This window comes from Takifugu rubripes, chromosome 16 (genome assembly GCF_901000725.2).
Source record: "Takifugu rubripes chromosome 16, fTakRub1.2, whole genome shotgun sequence".
NCBI classification, from domain to species: Eukaryota; Metazoa; Chordata; class Actinopteri; order Tetraodontiformes; family Tetraodontidae; genus Takifugu; species Takifugu rubripes.
The window spans coordinates 8,730,104-8,746,712 of record NC_042300.1 but is presented as its reverse complement, the minus strand read 5'-3'; the positions used below and the strand labels follow the sequence as shown (position 1 = coordinate 8,746,712).

General features: G+C 47.0%; 2 protein-coding genes across 3 annotated transcripts in view; both read right to left on the bottom strand.

Annotated features, from left to right (window-relative positions):
* Positions 1-22: 22 nt before the first annotated feature.
* smyd2b (SET and MYND domain containing 2b) lies at positions 23-4,322 on the bottom strand. Its single transcript, XM_003971726.3, has 12 exons — positions 4,083-4,322; positions 3,254-3,317; positions 3,063-3,173; positions 2,915-2,975; positions 2,711-2,835; positions 2,548-2,615; positions 2,245-2,347; positions 1,316-1,426; positions 1,108-1,228; positions 835-1,009; positions 640-748; positions 23-210 (listed from the first exon to the last, which is right to left on the bottom strand). Exons 1-12 carry the CDS (start codon positions 4,250-4,252, stop codon positions 130-132), a joined length of 1,299 nt encoding a protein of 432 aa, XP_003971775.1. The 5' UTR covers positions 4,253-4,322; the 3' UTR covers positions 23-129.
* A 10,786-nt stretch (positions 4,323-15,108) lies between these two features.
* prox1a (prospero homeobox 1a) overlaps positions 15,109-16,609 on the bottom strand; it is a 30,973-nt gene continuing 29,472 nt past the window's right edge. For both annotated transcript variants that reach the window (XM_029849366.1, XM_011612084.2), the window contains exon 6: positions 15,109-15,289. In XM_029849366.1, coding sequence (XP_029705226.1) covers positions 15,124-15,289 — 166 coding nt within the window. In that variant the 3' untranslated portion in view covers positions 15,109-15,123. The remainder of the gene's footprint in view (positions 15,290-16,609) is intronic.

Sequence of the window (16,609 nt, the reverse complement as noted above, 5' to 3'; positions counted from 1 at the left end):
TGCAGACTTTAGTTCATTAATAGGATGCGTAGACAGAGTTTATTTGCTGTAAAGGTGCAAACACATGTGCCTCTCTGCTCTTTACGTTGGTTAGATCAAGGTTTTGACTACAGTTTTTCTATTTTAACGTCACATTTCCTTCATCTGTCTGTCCAGTTCCGTCAGGTAAAAATGCTCCTTCCCGTGTGTCACCTCCATAATTGCCTTTGCCTGTGGAAATAAACTCTTTTATGTTTTCAGCAACACCGAGCACATCACACCGTGGTGTCACACTAGGAAATGACGCCTGCAGAGAGAATAAGGCCCATTTTCCACCCACGTTCCCGGGAACTTTTATTCTGAGGAGTCATTTACCGAGATGAACATTTCCTGTAAACTATGTGGTTTGTGTTCCCACTGCAGCTCCAACTTGTAGAAAATGTATTGGAACCAGGCTAAAGATGCTTACGTTTCTTCAACTGTTGGCTTGCTTGTTTTCCTGTTTCATTTCATTACAACATTCTTCAACAAATCAAACTCAGCATATCAAATTCTCTTTTGCTTCTGTTCTGAGACAATAGTTTCTTTTTGTTTCGTCACCATTATTGGGTAATTTGGCTCTGCTTTAACAGAACTCTCAGCCAGTGACGGCGATATTACCTTCTTCAGCATTCCGATGCACTCAGCATTCCTCTCCATTCCGAAGTAGAGTCTCCCTAACTTCAGGTACAGGGAGGACAGATTCAGAGAGTAGGCTGGATACAGCTTTCTGCATTAAAAAAAACAAGACAGGACAATATTGGAGGGCTACTTTAGCCGCTGACCGTGCAGTTTTCACGTCAGTGTGATTGGCACCTGTAATACTTGGCGATCTTCTCGCCGTATCTGATGGCTCCGTCTGGGTCCTGCATGTAGAGACACACCCCCATGGCCTGGTACATCATGTGGAGCATGTAGACGTTGGAATCGTCGAAGACGGCTCCCATCTCGTCCAGGCTCTGCTCACACATCTCCAGTAGCGTGCTAGCGGGTGCTGCTGAGTCAAGGCGGCGTCAACATGGAAACCTGAAGGGACTCAGTGGAGTAAAGACTGGCCTAATGCTGGCGTCCAGCTCAGGTGGAGGATATGGGAGGTGTTTTTGAAGACTCTGAACTCCCTGATGCATTTCCTGGCGTAGCGCACCATGTTGCTGATGGCCTCCGGCTCGATGGGCTCGCTGCGCTTACGTGCTTTCAATTTTGCCTGGTCCTGGAGGTTAAAGGTCAAACAGGAAGCGGGGACGCTACATCAAAGGTCGTTCAGACTCGGTACAGCCGAGTGGTTTGGATGTCTCACCATGGACCGGCTTTCGCACTCCTCACACTGACAGGTGAAATAATACGACTCTCGCAGTCTGTTGTTGCGGTCTTCCGTTGGATAGAGGACGTCGATGTAGCTGATGAGCACCTGCGACAGGCAGGAAACACGACACAGACGTTACACACCTCGTCCTTCCTGGTTTGCTTTTGTCTGGATGTCACAGACAGCTCACCAAGTTCTAAAAATAGTCTTTTAATCAGATGCTGCGACCCCCCCCAGACACACACACACTCTTCTTCTAAGTGAGAAGATGTGGACTGCAGCTGTCGCGTAATTTGTCCCACAACCTAAAAAATACTGTCACAAAGGTTCCATGTTAAACTCTATGCAGATGATCTTTTAGTATTAAGTTAGATTCATCAAAAACAACGTTTTCGTCCCCCCACTCCCCTAATTTTTACAGCTTTGAGCCATTACAATGCTGGAAAACCAGCTTTCCACACCATTGTTGTTCTCCAGAATCCCACAGTTCTCCCGGATTTCTCCAGCATTTAGACTCTAAATGCTGACACAGACGTTACACACCTCGTAAACCTAGAAGTTCCTCTAAATTTAGAGGAACTTCTAGGTTTACAAGGCTTCCAGTAGATTTCATTTGTCTTTGTCACTCTCACATACAGATTTGAAGATAAAACTCCTTAACAATAATCATTATTCTCCTTAGTTTGGAGGTCTCATAAAAAACACTTTCATTTTTAATGACAGACTAAATCTCTGTCTGGAGCTGTGCTGCCTTCCACTAATCTGTCCTCGGTCTTTCTTCGTCTGTAGCAAAAACAACCTAACACACACACACACACACAGGCACACACACACACACACACACAGACACAGACACACACACAAAGAATGCAAATCTGAAGAGGACCCAACCCCCTCTAACGGCAGCTGTCGTCTTTCCTCACTTCATCTCCAGGTTTCATGTCCCGCAGCGCCCGAACGTGGGCCGACGTGCCGCTGTAGGTGACGATGACGCTGGGCCGGCAGCTGTGGTTGATCAGAGCGACGCTGTGGACACACACGGGCGGTCAGAGCAGAGCGGTTGGGAACGAATGTGGGCAAAAACGGAAAAAAGCAGCCACCACTCAGGACTCCACGGCCAGCTGAAAAAAGACTAAGAAGAAGGTGGGAAGGCAGACGGACTGTGAGCCAGCACCACCGTCTTTACTACTGGACCACACAGAACCAGATCAAGGCTTCCTTCTTACTCGGGGTAGACTGCAGTGCCCAGGTGGGACAGCTCCTCGTCTTCTATAGTGAACCCGTTGCACGCAACCTGTCGGACGAACGACAGAGGCAACAAATCTCACTTTTAATCATTTATTCTGGGAAAAAAACTGGAAAACGAGACCCCGGGTCTGATTGTGGCACCTGTGAAAAGAGCGTGAGAAGGTCTTTGTGGCCCGGGATCTCCAGGTGCTTCGAGAAAAACTGATGCAGTCCTGCAACGTCCGCCTCCATCGTCTCCCGTCTCTCGTTGTCCATGTCCTCCGTGTCTGCGTTAAAGCACGAGACACAAAGGGATTTGGCTGCCGTAGCGACCGCTGGCGGCTGCTGAGAGAAGCAACTACTCACGCGACTGCATCTCTCCGAGGAGCAGCAGCTTCTCAGACGCACATCTGTCCTTCTGCATTTTCTGAGGAAAAAGAGCCACGATGAACCCAGGTTCTGCTGATGGCCGTGACTCAGAAAGGAACTGGTGGGGGGGGGGGTCCTCTCTGACCTTCTTGGTGAGGATCCGCGCCACCAGCCGGGTTATCTCCGACGGGCACCATTTCTCCCCGAAAGCGTTCATGGCAGAGCACTCCAGCCTGTGCATGGCCCAGTCTCCTTTCTATAGACAGAAATACCTGTACGTGAAGCTTTTATCCACTGTTGCGTCGGCTTCAGCGGGGCCTAAAATCCACGTTCTACCTGGCATTTCACGTCGCAGTAAAAGGCTTTCTTGCACTTCCCACATCTCGCCAGGCTTTTCTTCCTGTGAATCACAAAATAAAAGGTTTATTAATCAACAGGGAGCAGCCAAACCACTTAAAGAAAATGTCCTTTATTGCTGAGTAAAGTGGATTTTCTCCTGCGTTTGGGCCCAGATGTAGGAGAGGATCGAATGACGGCGGCGTCTGATACACATTTAAACATCTCACCATATGGCTCCGAGACAGGAAGCAGCATTTGCTGGCTGCCCTTTGTAACTATAGCAATGCAGGGCTTCAACATTCAGTGGTATTAATAGAGCTGAGTGGGTAAAAGGCCAGCTGCCCCCCCACCTCACTGAAACAGTAAAACAGTCCATAAGTTGACCCCAAAAGACTTTTAGTAAATGCAGGAAGCTGTGAAATTAAAAACCAACTGGATAAAGGTACATTGGATTGGATTGGCTGCTAAATACAACAAATACAGCAAATTAGGCTGCACCAACTTTTAATATAGCAAAATCCTCCAAAACTTGTGAGTTCATGATCCAAAATGAAGCGTGTGTGGCTCCCGTTTAATGGCTCATGGACACACAGTCCATGAACCAGAACCTCCATTAAGAAAGATGAGACACGCGTCTAAAATAGGTTCTATGGAATATGGAGTCACATGTGAGCCCAGCAGCCCACTGGGTTCTGGGCTGCAAAGGTCCAGATTCCATTCACTGGAGTGAATGATCAGATCCAGGAGTGTTTTTAGACTAGCAGTGAATAAATGATAACTGCAGGATGTGCGTGAGGTGCGTGAGGGCAGGATCCTCGTGGGTTACCTGGTGAAGCAGCTCTCACAGTGCTCCCCCCTCTCCTTCACTGACAGCACGTATGAATACGCCTGGCTGGAGAGCAGCAGCTCCCCGACCTGAAACGCTCTGGTGACGCGGAGACCTCGTCCTTTCCCCGGGCTGTCGAACCTCTCCACACCCTCCATTATTCCCGTCATCTCGCCGCTTCGCCCAGGAGACGCTTCCGTCGCAGTGACCCCCCCAACGACAAGCAGTGACCCCCCCTCCCCAACGACAAGCAGTGACCCCCTGAGGACGGAGGAAGTTCTGTTTTTTTTTTTTATAAACTTTTTAAAACTATTATTCTTGTACCAACTTTCTGGCTTCGGACCTTTTTGTTAGATTTTTCAAGTTTGCTGAAATTGTTTCTTTTGTTGCCAATGGTTTTATGTAAATTGAGGGACACGCCCCCACCCCCCCCGTTCTTAAAGCGTGTGAAAACACACCGAGAGCCCAGTTACTGTTGCAAACACTTTACCAACAAAAATAACATCAACAAGGACTCTCTCGACAATGAAAAAAACCCAGTCTAAGTCATGAAGCCACCCACGTCAATATTATATTTGAATTTTAAAATTTAGGTTTTCTACTTCAGAAAGAGCATTTTAAAGTGGGTGTCCGATTTGTCAATGGGAGACTGTACTAATTTATTACTTTTTAAATAGTTGGTTTTAAAATATGAGACCAAATAAAACAAAAACAAAAACATTATTATCGCATCACTACTTTGTAGTGGTCCGTTACCGCCATCTAGCGGTAGAAACCAACAATCTCTTGAAAATAGGTTCTCTGCTTTGCTTTTTGGTCACTTCCGTAAATTCAATTACACAGCCACAGTATGTTCTATGATGGTTTGAAGTTCTTTTCAGTATGAGATAAAATTCTGCTCAGAACCACTGAAAGACCCTCAAAAGGTTCCGTCTGATGTCCACTTTTGTCACTGTGCTGCCATCTTGTGGTGAATGGGTGTAGGTGCAACCATCAACTGGCTCATGGAAAGGTCACCAGTGTCCCCAGTATCCTTGGCAATAGATACGTTAAATGACGCCACTGAGTTCAACCTGGGTAACTAGCTGTCCTGCTGTTTTTAGTACCCAAAAGAGGCAGATCTCAGGTCAGATATGGCAGGAAATTGAAATATTTAATAAGCAAACACATTTCACACAGACAAGTGTGCGTGCGTACGCGCACACGTGCGTGTGTGTTTTGTGTGTGCCCCACACAAACACAAGCATAAACCACTGTGAAGATTTGTCCCTCATCTGTATCTGAAGGCTTTATCCAACCTTGCCCCACTTTACCCTGATTTATTATAATTCCATTTTTCCGGTCTTTCAATCTAAAGATTTGTTCCTCCTCATTTTTTAATAATGTGCAAGCAAGGGAGGCATGTCCCTGGGAGATTATGTCGTCGTCTTTGGCGTCTCGTCTTGATTACATCAGAGGAATCTGATTTGATTAGGAAGAAACCCATTGTCGGAGCTGCCGGCTCTCTTTGGACCTCCCAGCTACGCCGATTTCTTGCTTTGTCAGAGGGGATGATCTTGATGAATATGATCTGAAAAGGGGGCTGGGGGGGATTAGGTGAAAGGATTATAATTTCCAATGACGAGAAATAATAAGAAACAATAAATCCTAAGTAGATTTAGTTCTCAAGGAAACCCTGTTAGGCAAAAAATCAACAGAATAAGAGACAGCACAGAGGTATTAAACTGATCCAGTCGCTCTGACCTGTTTGGTCTAAAGTCCAGGTTTCTTTCTACTTCCACAGTTTAATAGAGCCCACAAATAAAACTGTAGTAATTAAGGACAAACTAACAACTTGAAGTGATTGTAAATGGCTGCACAATTAAGTCAACATCCAGTTTAAGCCTTGGGAATTCATAATTCATGTGACTGACTCAATATTTTGACACGATTTTAGAGAAAAGTGTTAAAAATCCCTCTGTTTGAACTGTTGCCTGTGAATCGAACACGTCCACAGTGTGTCACACGTTGCTTTCCTCCTATTTCGTACGTCACTGGAAACGTTTAAATCTACTTGATTTACAGTAGAGACAGTACTTCCTTGCTCTTCTGTGCATAAACAAACTCCCCTGTCCAGTACCCTGATTGTCTAGCGCACCACTTTTAATCTGGTCTCTATCTGCTCATAACTCCTCCTTTAAATCAGCTGTGCGTCTCCTCGGTGACCCGTCTGCATAAACACCGTTTAAAGACATCGTGTTTAGCTTGCGGCCATATTGCTGACGGACATACGCCACGCATTGTCACATCAAGGACCTCGTAAAATAGCAGCTGCTAATGCTCTGCTGCCATAAGGTCTCAGATGAGGGTTATGTGTGAAATCCAGCGCGGTTACAGACCTTTGACTCCGTCGGCCCTGCAGCAGTAACCAGCAGAGGCCACCTCGCCGCCCTGTCATCACGTGCTCTTCCCTGGCGGCTGCGCTAACAAGCAGTCAGGCTGCGGGTTGAGAGATGGACAGTGCTGCGTGTGTTTGCATCTAATGGAAAGAGCGGGGTCACTGATAATTCTGGAGTTTTTAGGCGGGGGCTGCATGCCAAGGCCCACGTGCGAGCTGCGCTTTATTCTCCCCAGCTCAGCTCTCGCAATATACAATAAATCCACATTCCTCCCGATGAACTCACCGGCTGAGACGGTGTCTAGCGGCGCTCTCTGTGTCATATCAGCCAGGGAGCCAAGCCTTAAGCCTTAACCCCCCCCCCCTTTGTCTCCACTCCTGACTTGGGGGGGAATGTGACGCCCGCCTGCCCGCTTGCCCACTTGCCTGCCCGGCCGTCTTAGCCGCGTGGGCTTTGCAGGCGCAGAGCCTCATCTCGCTCTGTTTATCCATGTGTCTTTGCTTTGGCTCGGGCCCCGTGCTGCAGGCCGCTGTGGGCTGAGTGGGGTCCGCTGCCCTGTGTCACCCACCTAAGCTCTGCTTTCACTGAGGGGCTTAGCGCCTCACCCCTTGGCTGCTTTATGAGCAGACAGCTGAAGTTAATCTGTCTCTTTCTTCCTTCTTCGGTCTTCCTTCTTTCTTTCACCTCATCTCTTTTTAGCTCCTTGTCGTCTTAGCGCTCATTCCCTCACCCGCCTTACCCCGCCCCCCCAAGATCCCCTTACGGAACGCAACTGGTGGTTATTATAAATTCCTTTTTTTAAAAAGAAAATTCTGTACTTTGACATACATCCTGTGTCCATCACGGTTGGGTTTCCATGTGTTGTTTTCTGGCTCGTTCGTGTGCACTCCTCTCCTTCGCTGTCCACCTTTCCTCCTGCATTTCTCTCCTCCTCCCCCTCCTCCCCCTCCTCCTCCGCCTCCTCTGTCAGCCACCTTCCCTCCTCCTTCTACTCTTCCCTGTCCTCTTCAGCCGTTCAGCTAAACTTAGAAGTGACAACAGTTGCAGGGTGACACCGAGGGCTAAAACGGACCAGAACAATGGCCTCCCCCTCCTCTTCTGCTCCCCTCTTCTCGCTCCTTCATCTCCCCACTTTAATAGACTGCCATTGCAGCCCCCTCCCCACCCTCACTGATGCTCTTTCTGGGAGTTTGTAGGCTGCGCTCATGAGGAAAGGGCTTGTGTGGCTTTAGCGAGGGGGGGATTTGATGCTCTTCAACTGCGCACTTTTGGAAAGGAAAGACGAGCGTGAACGTACCCGGGAAGATATTTACCGCCGCTTGAATGTTGCAGGCGCGGGGGTGTGATACACTGACCACGGAAGAGATCTGTTACATACCTCATGCACTTACTTCAGGTTGATATCGGACTCGGACACTTGCATAACCAGGATAGTCAGCAAAGTGTGTGAAGAAGGTGTTATGCAAGGATTTGTAGCGCTCGGCCCGTTTCTCTCGCGCGTCCTTGGAAAAAGCAGCTGAGTAAGACAAGATGCAGGGAGCGCAGCACGCTGCAGCCAGTCATTCAATCAGTCAGTCAGCCAGGCAGTCTGGAAATAGCCCGGCCAGTGGCTCCTTTGAGCTTTCCTCTAAGAGGAATTCTTTCTCCTTGGTTTATTAATAGTGCTTGTGCATTGTTTCCTACAGCACTGCTGCAATCAAAGGAAGTTGGCCTGCTAAGTATACAGATATTTTCCTTTGTCTCTATGTTTAGCAGACGTGGACGGGTCCGGCTGGCGCATGTGTGTGTGCGCGCAGGGGTGCGCACGGTGTCGGGTGTTCTATTTATTTATGTGTAATCGTATATCTATAGTGATACATCCTTTAATTGTTTGCGTGTGTGTGTAATCCAATTGTCAGCGTGACCTTTCAGTCGGAGGTCGTGTGCCTCTGCATGATTACAGACACAATATTAAACTCCAGGTAACAAATCTTGGAATCCTACCTATTTATAATGCCGTTGTGGTATCTTTGTTTTATCAATAAACGCATGTCAGGTCCTAAAATCTCCGGAATATTAAGTCAGGTTGGTCTTGACTGCTCTCTGAATGCTTTTAATGGAAATGAGACCTGACCTTCCAGTGTAGTTGCCGCCTCTATTTAATTAAAAACCATTAACCGTTAATGCTCTACTTGGTCCAATACTTTTATTGTCATTGACAGTGGCAGCCAAAATATGATTGCCTGACATTTTAAATGTCACAAGACCCGATTTATTGGCGAGCCGAGGCCTTGACCCGTCACTCTGTGGCGTGCTGTTGTTTCTGTGCCGCAAATTCTGATGGACTGTAGCGCTCACTCCATCTCTCCCTCTGCCTCATTCGAGATGCTACACAGTTCCTTCAGATTTTAAATGCTTAAAAAAGATATTTTGTGAAAGATGTAAGAAGCAAACAATCATGTAGGAACCCCCAAAGCAGAGACAACATGAGCACTGACGGGAGGCTTATATAGGCAGGGAAGGGGGCGGAGCCAGTTAGCCACAGGTGAAGGACATAGAGGTAATTACATCAGTGATGGAAGAGAAAAGGAAATCAGATGGAAGCGTAAAGATGGAGGGAATAAATGAGATTGATGAGGAAAAATTCAACTGGCCGTCCAAATCGACGCTGCAGTCCTGCATGTTAGGGCCCAGTCCTGCTGGGTTCTTGCTAACAGGCAGATCTCTGTCGCGCTGCATCGCATTGACGGCGCAGGACAAAGTTAATGTTTTCGCCGCCTTCCAAAAATTCAACAGTGAGGGAGCGCTAACGCTCGTCCAAGTGGAGGCTCCGAGGCATCGCCGGTCACTTGGAGTCTACTGACGACTCACCAAGGGCACAATGGAATTAGCAGGATTCTCCACATTGTGACAGCTTGCTCCGGCTAAATGGGGCAATAATCAGCTCCTCACAATCCTCCAGCAGCATATACAATATACACGCACGCACATATGCGTGCCCCCCTCCATCCTGACTTGCCCCCCCCATACCAACTGGCACAAATAACATTGTCTTAAGCTATAAAAAAGATTTTTCCCCCTCCATCCATTGCAGTAATTATTGAATTAATGCAGATGGAGGGAGACATCTGCATGTTAAAGTGTTGGCCTCTCATGCACAGCAGATGTTCCCCTGTCATTTACTCAAATTATGCTGCTTAGATACACTGGGCGAGGGTGGGGGGAGAGGGCGGGAGGGCGACGGAAAGTTACTCAGCTAACAAATTCTTGTGTCTGTTCTATGAATCAACTCTTTCTGTTCCTCCCGAAACCGTCGCTTCATCTGCATCCTTCCAGTCGTCAGATTAATGACGTTGGCGCTGTGGAATCTTTTCAAAACATCAAATTAGGATCTTTACCAGCAAATATTCCAGAGGACTGCATCCTATTAACGGGATTAGCTAGAAGATGACCTCTCATTGATTGTTTATCCCAGCAGTTCTGTGGCCGTAAAGATGAAGCAACATCCTCTGAAGATTATCTGATGATTATTTGAAGGGTGGAAGTGTGTGTTTGTGTGTTTGTGGCAGACAACTGTGGGCCCTACTCCTTGGGATTATTTCCCAGGTTGGTATGACCTCATCTCTCAGGATTATGTTGATAAAAACATTCTTGTATTATATTTTCTGTGCTTATTGTATTAATACTCAGAGGCAGTTTCCAGAAAAAAAAAAGCTTTAAAGTAATCTTCTTCCACTTGAGCTTTTAAAATGTTTTTTTTTGGGGGGGAGGGCTCTGGTTGTCTTTGTCGCCCTTATTCCCTTTGACTCTTGGCTGCATCGCCTCATTCCACACTGCGTCTTATAAAATGCGTGGATCAGCGCTGTGCTGGATCAGACTTGTTGGAGGTGCTGAATGGTCCCGTTTGCCCTGCAGGTGTGTTTCACTTTGGTGGGTGGTGGGGGGGGGGGGGGGGGGGGGGGGGGGGGGGGGGGGGGGGGGGTTGACATCGCTGTGGGTCCAAATCCAGGATGTCATGTTGTTGTGGTGCTTTTGAAGAATTATTAGTGACTTTTATTGTATTTAAGAAGCAACGTCAGACTTTAAACTGATATTCTTCAACTTGGCCCCAGTAAAATAGTAACATGGTTCCTGTTTTGACCAGTAAAAACAGAATATCAGCATGTGAGAATTGGTTTATTTAAGATTTAGACCCAGTATTATTCCATAAACACACACGTTTTATCTTACCACAGGCCTGTCCTCCGCCTCACACCCCATTGACTGCTGGGAAATTCTCCAGGACCCAATGATACCAAGAATAAGATAGAGTTGGTTGAGAAGGATGCCTGGACTCAATCTTAATTCCAGAATCAACATTCCATCCATAAACTAAATTAGAAACAAGTTAATATAAACCAGGTGGAATTAACAGAATCATCAGTCCTACATGTTACATTCCACATACAACACACAGAAATGTTCTATGATGAACACATTAGAAAACTAAATTTAACAGTCAATTAAAAAATGCATAGTGGATTAATTGTTTAAGCTACTAAACAAGCTGGAACGCACAAACTGAACATTTTGGTTCTGATTTCCATGCAGTTCTTAGACGCCGGTGTGTATGAATCCTAATCCCAACATCTGTTCTTGATATTTTCACTCTATAAAATAAGTTGCAGCCCTGAAGGGACAGGCTCACCTAGTTAGACGGTGTTAGGAAGGTTCTGATCCGATTGAAAGGAATGTGCTTGCTCACGCCCTGATGCATCTGCCTCAGTTTCTGTAGAGCTGTTGTCTGTGATTCAGGCCGATCCAGGCGCATCTACACACACACACACACACACACACACACACACACACGCACACACACACACACACACACACACACACACACACACACACACACACACACACACACACACACACACACACACACAGCTTTCCCCTACCTCTCTGCAAAACACAGCAATCCAGCAAATCCATACAACTTCCTTCTGTTCTCCAACCAAAAGCCTTAAAGCCAACAGATGCTTTTTGCTTATCACTGCCAGTTATCACTCTTAGCTCCCTCTGATAAGACTTTACTTTTTGACCCAGATGTTAAGGAGTTCAATTTGCCAGATGCACCAAAAGAGCAGACAGGAAGCTGGAGGGATGAGCGAGCATCAGAACTGCCCACGGGCATCAGAGATGAGATATAATATGTCTTTTTTTCCCCCCAGCCTGGTGTTGTTTCTGAAGCGGCGTTAGCGCGGTAAGGAGCTCAGCGCTTAAAGAGGCTTTGGTATAGGGAAAAAGATGGGCCATATTACTCTGGGGCCAGAAGCCCGCTTGATTAATGGGCCAGGATAATCACCTCATCAAATCACTCTCACTTATTAAATCTTGTTTAATATCGTAAATAGGGGCTGCTTCGGGAAATTCCTCCGGTCTCCCGTTCCCTTCCGCCTTCACATTTTTACTGAGAGACTTGTGACTTCGCTCTCTTCCCCTGTTTCATCATATCTTTGTTTCTATTTAAAGCACCCTCCTCTGTCTTAGGTTTCCCGGAGTCCTGGACAATTTCTATATTACTATATTCACGTCTTTAGTCTCTTAATCTAATCTCCCTTTTAAAACATGGATGAGAAACTAGATTGTGTGACCATAAATCTCTCTAGGACCTGCATGAAATTTGATCCCACTTCCCAAGGCTTTGGAAGACTGGAGTTTATGGAGACACTTCAGGTGAGGTAATATCCCTGCTGTCTCCTTCTCCTTGATTTGCGACGTCTATCTGTATCATCACAACATACCCGCTAACGCCGAGGCTCCGATCTCCTTCACTTGACCTCCAGCGGGCCTCAGAAGAAAACAACATGCCACTGTTTTATTTATGGTCTTCCACGTGTCGCTCCCATCTTGGAAGTGCAGCTGCGGCAGGCCAAGAAAGGGAAAAACATTCCGAGCTCCTCTCCTTTGTCATATCTGGCTCCTGATTCCCAATTGTGATTTCATTGCAGCCGCCACCCCTAATCCGCCGCCCTCATCCCAAAGTTGGACCCAATCCTTTGAGGTCTCAGAAGGCAGGCAGGCAACAACTGGCTCAAGGTGACCAGTTCAGGCTTGAGAGGGAGGTTAGGGCCGCATCTTCCCCCTGAGTGCCTCCCATTTTTGTCTTTATTGTTAGGGAGCAGCTGTCGTGTACCTGGAGCCCATGAGCGGCGCCTATGCTGGGTATCTTGGCAGCCGGGCTCCATAGGCTTTAGATACCAGAGTGAATCAATTCTTAAAGATGATTGTCTCTCTGGTGGGTCACATGGACAGACTGAGAGTGAAGAGCTTAGGGGGCTCTGGAGCTGGAATGCTCTTTGATGGAGTGGCTGAAGAATGAGGAGGGAGGGGAGGAAAGGAAAATATGGGGGGGGGAGATGAGCCTATTGTTGTGCCAAGGAATGCCCATGATGGTGAGAGAGGGGTATTGTTTTCTGCCCATGACCTCTTTGGAAACTTAAAGATGATGGAGCTGCGACGTTGCCGAGCATCTCAGCGTCTCTAGGGTTGTGGTAAACAATGCAAGATGCACAGCTGCGTCCTTACGTCCTCCTTTTCACCGTTAACTATGTGTTGAAAGTTCCCCTAATGCATGGCATGCGCGTGTAGCTTAGTGCTACGCAGCCATGTCAACGTGTAAATATTGGCCAATTATTGGCCTTATTCTCAGCAGAGGTTGACGACAGCTGAGCAGGAGGCGATGCCTGACCTGCCCCGCAGCCACAACCTGCCTGCCGTCCGCCGAGAAACCAGAGAAAATGATGTCCGAAACAATAACGCACGAGCTAAACACCCCCACCCCCCTTTCTTCTGAGAACAATACCCAGCAGGCCACTTCACATCTCGATCAAGATTATTAATAGGCCAGAGCCGACCGCCTCGGGCCGGCTTCACCGGGAGGTGAAGGACAAGGGACGCTAGCAAGCCGCGCTCGACAGAAGCATCGTCTTTTTTGGAGAAAGAGTCTCATGGTCACCGCGTGTCCATATCTATTTCATGACAAATGAAATACCAAAAGCCCTCGCCAGAAACAATGGCTTGTTTGGATGGCAGCTATTGAAGGTAGTGGTGTGTGTGTGTGTGTGTGGGGGGGGGGGGGGCTGAGCTAAGACTGGCTTCTAGCCCCTGCAGCTGTCCCAGTCATCACCCCTTGTCTTAAGGCTCACTCCTGGCTCAGTGGGGCATGTGTTTGCATACGTGCACGCATCCAGAGCCTGGAGAGGTCCGCATACAGCAGCAGAGGAAAACAGCAAGTTGAAGACTGTTAAGACCCCTTCGGTATGGAGCTGACCTCGGGAGGGAGGCCATCAGCCTGACTGACAGGAGGGATGACACAGTCTAAAATTAAAAAATTAATGTTATCATCCACTCATAAACTCATAAACTTAAACACTTTAACAGTTTATTTAGCCTGCATCTGTTTGTCTGTCTGTCTGTCTGTCTGTCTGTCTGTCTGTCTGTCTGTCTGTCTTTCTGTTTCAAAGGAGACACACAAATCTATTCCTGCCCCCCCCTTATGTCTCAGAGATTAGCCTTTGCTCAAACACCTCCTGTTCATCTAAGTAATTAAAACATTAGAATTACTGGATTATAAACTGCTTTTGATTTAATCCAGCACTCGATGCTCACACCATCTTGCCAAATGGGTCAATAGAAAATATAATGGGTCTCTGTGATTTCTGATTCAGGGATCTGGAAGAGGAAAAGGATGCCAATAATGGCTATTAAAAGAGATGTGTGCATTTGTGTGTGTGTGTGTGTGTGTGTGTGTGTGTGTGTGTGTGTGTGTGTGTGTGTGAGAGAGAGAGAGAGAGAGTGAAAGTGAGAGAGAGAAAGGCAGCTATCTGAGAGCAGCTTTGCTCTGAGTGCCATCTGTCTTGGACCCACAAAACCCAGTTTAGACTGAAAGAAGCCAAACCAGTTCAGACTCCGTCTCTGCCCCCATTGCACTGTTAAACTACAAGCACACACACACACATACACACACACACTCGAAGTGTTTGTCTCCATAACTCCCTCCATGACAGGTGTTTGCCCTCCAGGGCCCCCTCTTGTCTACCTTAAAACCCTTGAATCAACATGTGTCCTGATATCATTTATATATGATTCCCTCGCCTCAGCCTACCTGCAACACATGTTCTCACATGTGCAGACACCCACAAAACTTCTCTTTCATGCAATTTGGAAGGAAGGTCCTCCGTGCTCTCTTGGCTCGGCTCCTCGCCTCACCTCTCTTGGCAGTCAGACTGGGAGATGTGCTGTGGGGGATTCACTGCTGCCGTTTCTCACCTATACTGTCTATAGTGATTTCAGAATTTCTCTATTAGGGGCTTCTTCTGGCTTGGAACCTGCCTTTGGAGCTTCGCATGTGACAATGAACATGTTTTTTCTCTGAAATGTATCTATTAAGAGGACTTTTTCTAAAGGCTGTGTGTGCATGTTGTGTGTGCGTGTGTCTTCATTATAGTTTGTCTTCCTGACAACAAGGGGTCCAAGTTGACACGGTGACAGTTCCTCACAGAGCGACAGAGAGGCCCTGCCATCCAACAACAGCGGCTTTGTTGCTCTGCTCCTCTTGGCTTGTAATGGACTTCCTTCTTTCTCTCCCTTTTTTTCCTCTCTCCCCCCTTTTTTTTAGTGAGCCTATTTTCTTGTCTGAAGTCTTAATTTGGGGCACTGGCCAGTGAGCGAGGGGACCAAGGGAGGGAAGGACGGGAGGCGAGGGGGCAGAGGAGGTGCGGAGTGGTGATGGCTGCAGATGGACGGCCCTTTGTTCCTCCTTTCCCAGGCTCCTCTCTTGAGCCTCCGAGGCTCCAGTTGCGCTGGGGTCTTCCAGAGAGAGAGAAAGAGTGAGAGAGAAAGAGAAATAGGGAGATGCTTTTGAGGAAAAAGAGGGAGCAATGAACTGTCCAACTGGAATCTTCACATCACCAACGCACACAGAGAGATGAGATGAAGATGGACAAAAGACAAATCAAATATCAAATTAATCAACGTGGTAATCAGGAAGCAGCAGCACTGTGTAAAATAACTAAAATAAAAGACAAGTAAAGATGATGCTGTTCATTGCTGTGCAGTGTCAGTTGCACATTCTGACCACTAGGTGTCTCTATCACCGATACCATGCATGCAGTGGCTTTGATGCTTGAAACCACAACAGCCAAACACTGATTTCAATCTAGTTATTAATTACAAACACCCAAAGAACAAATCAGTCGTTGCATGCAAACCAGAAGTCCGGGACTGTCTTTTTTCAAAACTGAAATGTAAAAGAAGTTGATAGATTTATAGCCTAAATTTGCATTAACCGAGAGGAGTGTAGTATTACTGTTGCATGCGTGTGCTGTGGATGTAAAGGGGGGTTTGATCTACAGCCAGGTATCTCTAGAATATGCTTCGGTTGATTTTATCAAGCACATCTGGAAGAACAACTTTCAGATTTTCATCAGAAGAAAATACTTAACATTCATTTCATGGCCCCTGAGTACCTGGAAAGGGCTGCTTTGTGCAATTGAGTCATATTGTATGAAATAGCTTCACTGTTATGCAAATAAAAGGCAACACACACACACACGCACACACACACACACACGCACACATGCACACACGCACACATTGCCAGTGTCAGTAAACGAAACTCCTCCTTGTGGAGGAAAAACTTCAATAGAATTCGGCTGTTTCAGTTTCAAGCCCACGGTCATTTTGCAGGTGTAGGTGTCGACACCGTTAAAACGTTCGATAGCTCGTTCTGGCCGCTGGTAGGAGGTTTGCATGAGGAAGAAATCAAACCCAAGTCCTCGTATTTCTTCGTCACAAAGCTCCTCTATATGCGGATCGGTGCCTGCTGTTCATGGAGACTGACCTTTTCTCTGAATCCTCCACTTCCTACCAAGTCTCATTTAAAATAATAAAATAAAACACAGAAGCTCTAAATGTAAAACATTGAATCTAAGTGAGAATGGGTGACATGAAGGGGGGAGGACTTGCGCAGGGACCTTGGGGACCGTGTCAAAGTTTTCTGTGCCGGAGCAGGGACAAACATTAGGCAAACATTGGGAAAGACTGGCAGACTTTGAGATAGTGGGCCGTTGATCCAAGACTGAAGAACTAAAGTCCACTATCTCCTGTGTGATATAACCGCCAAGGTCT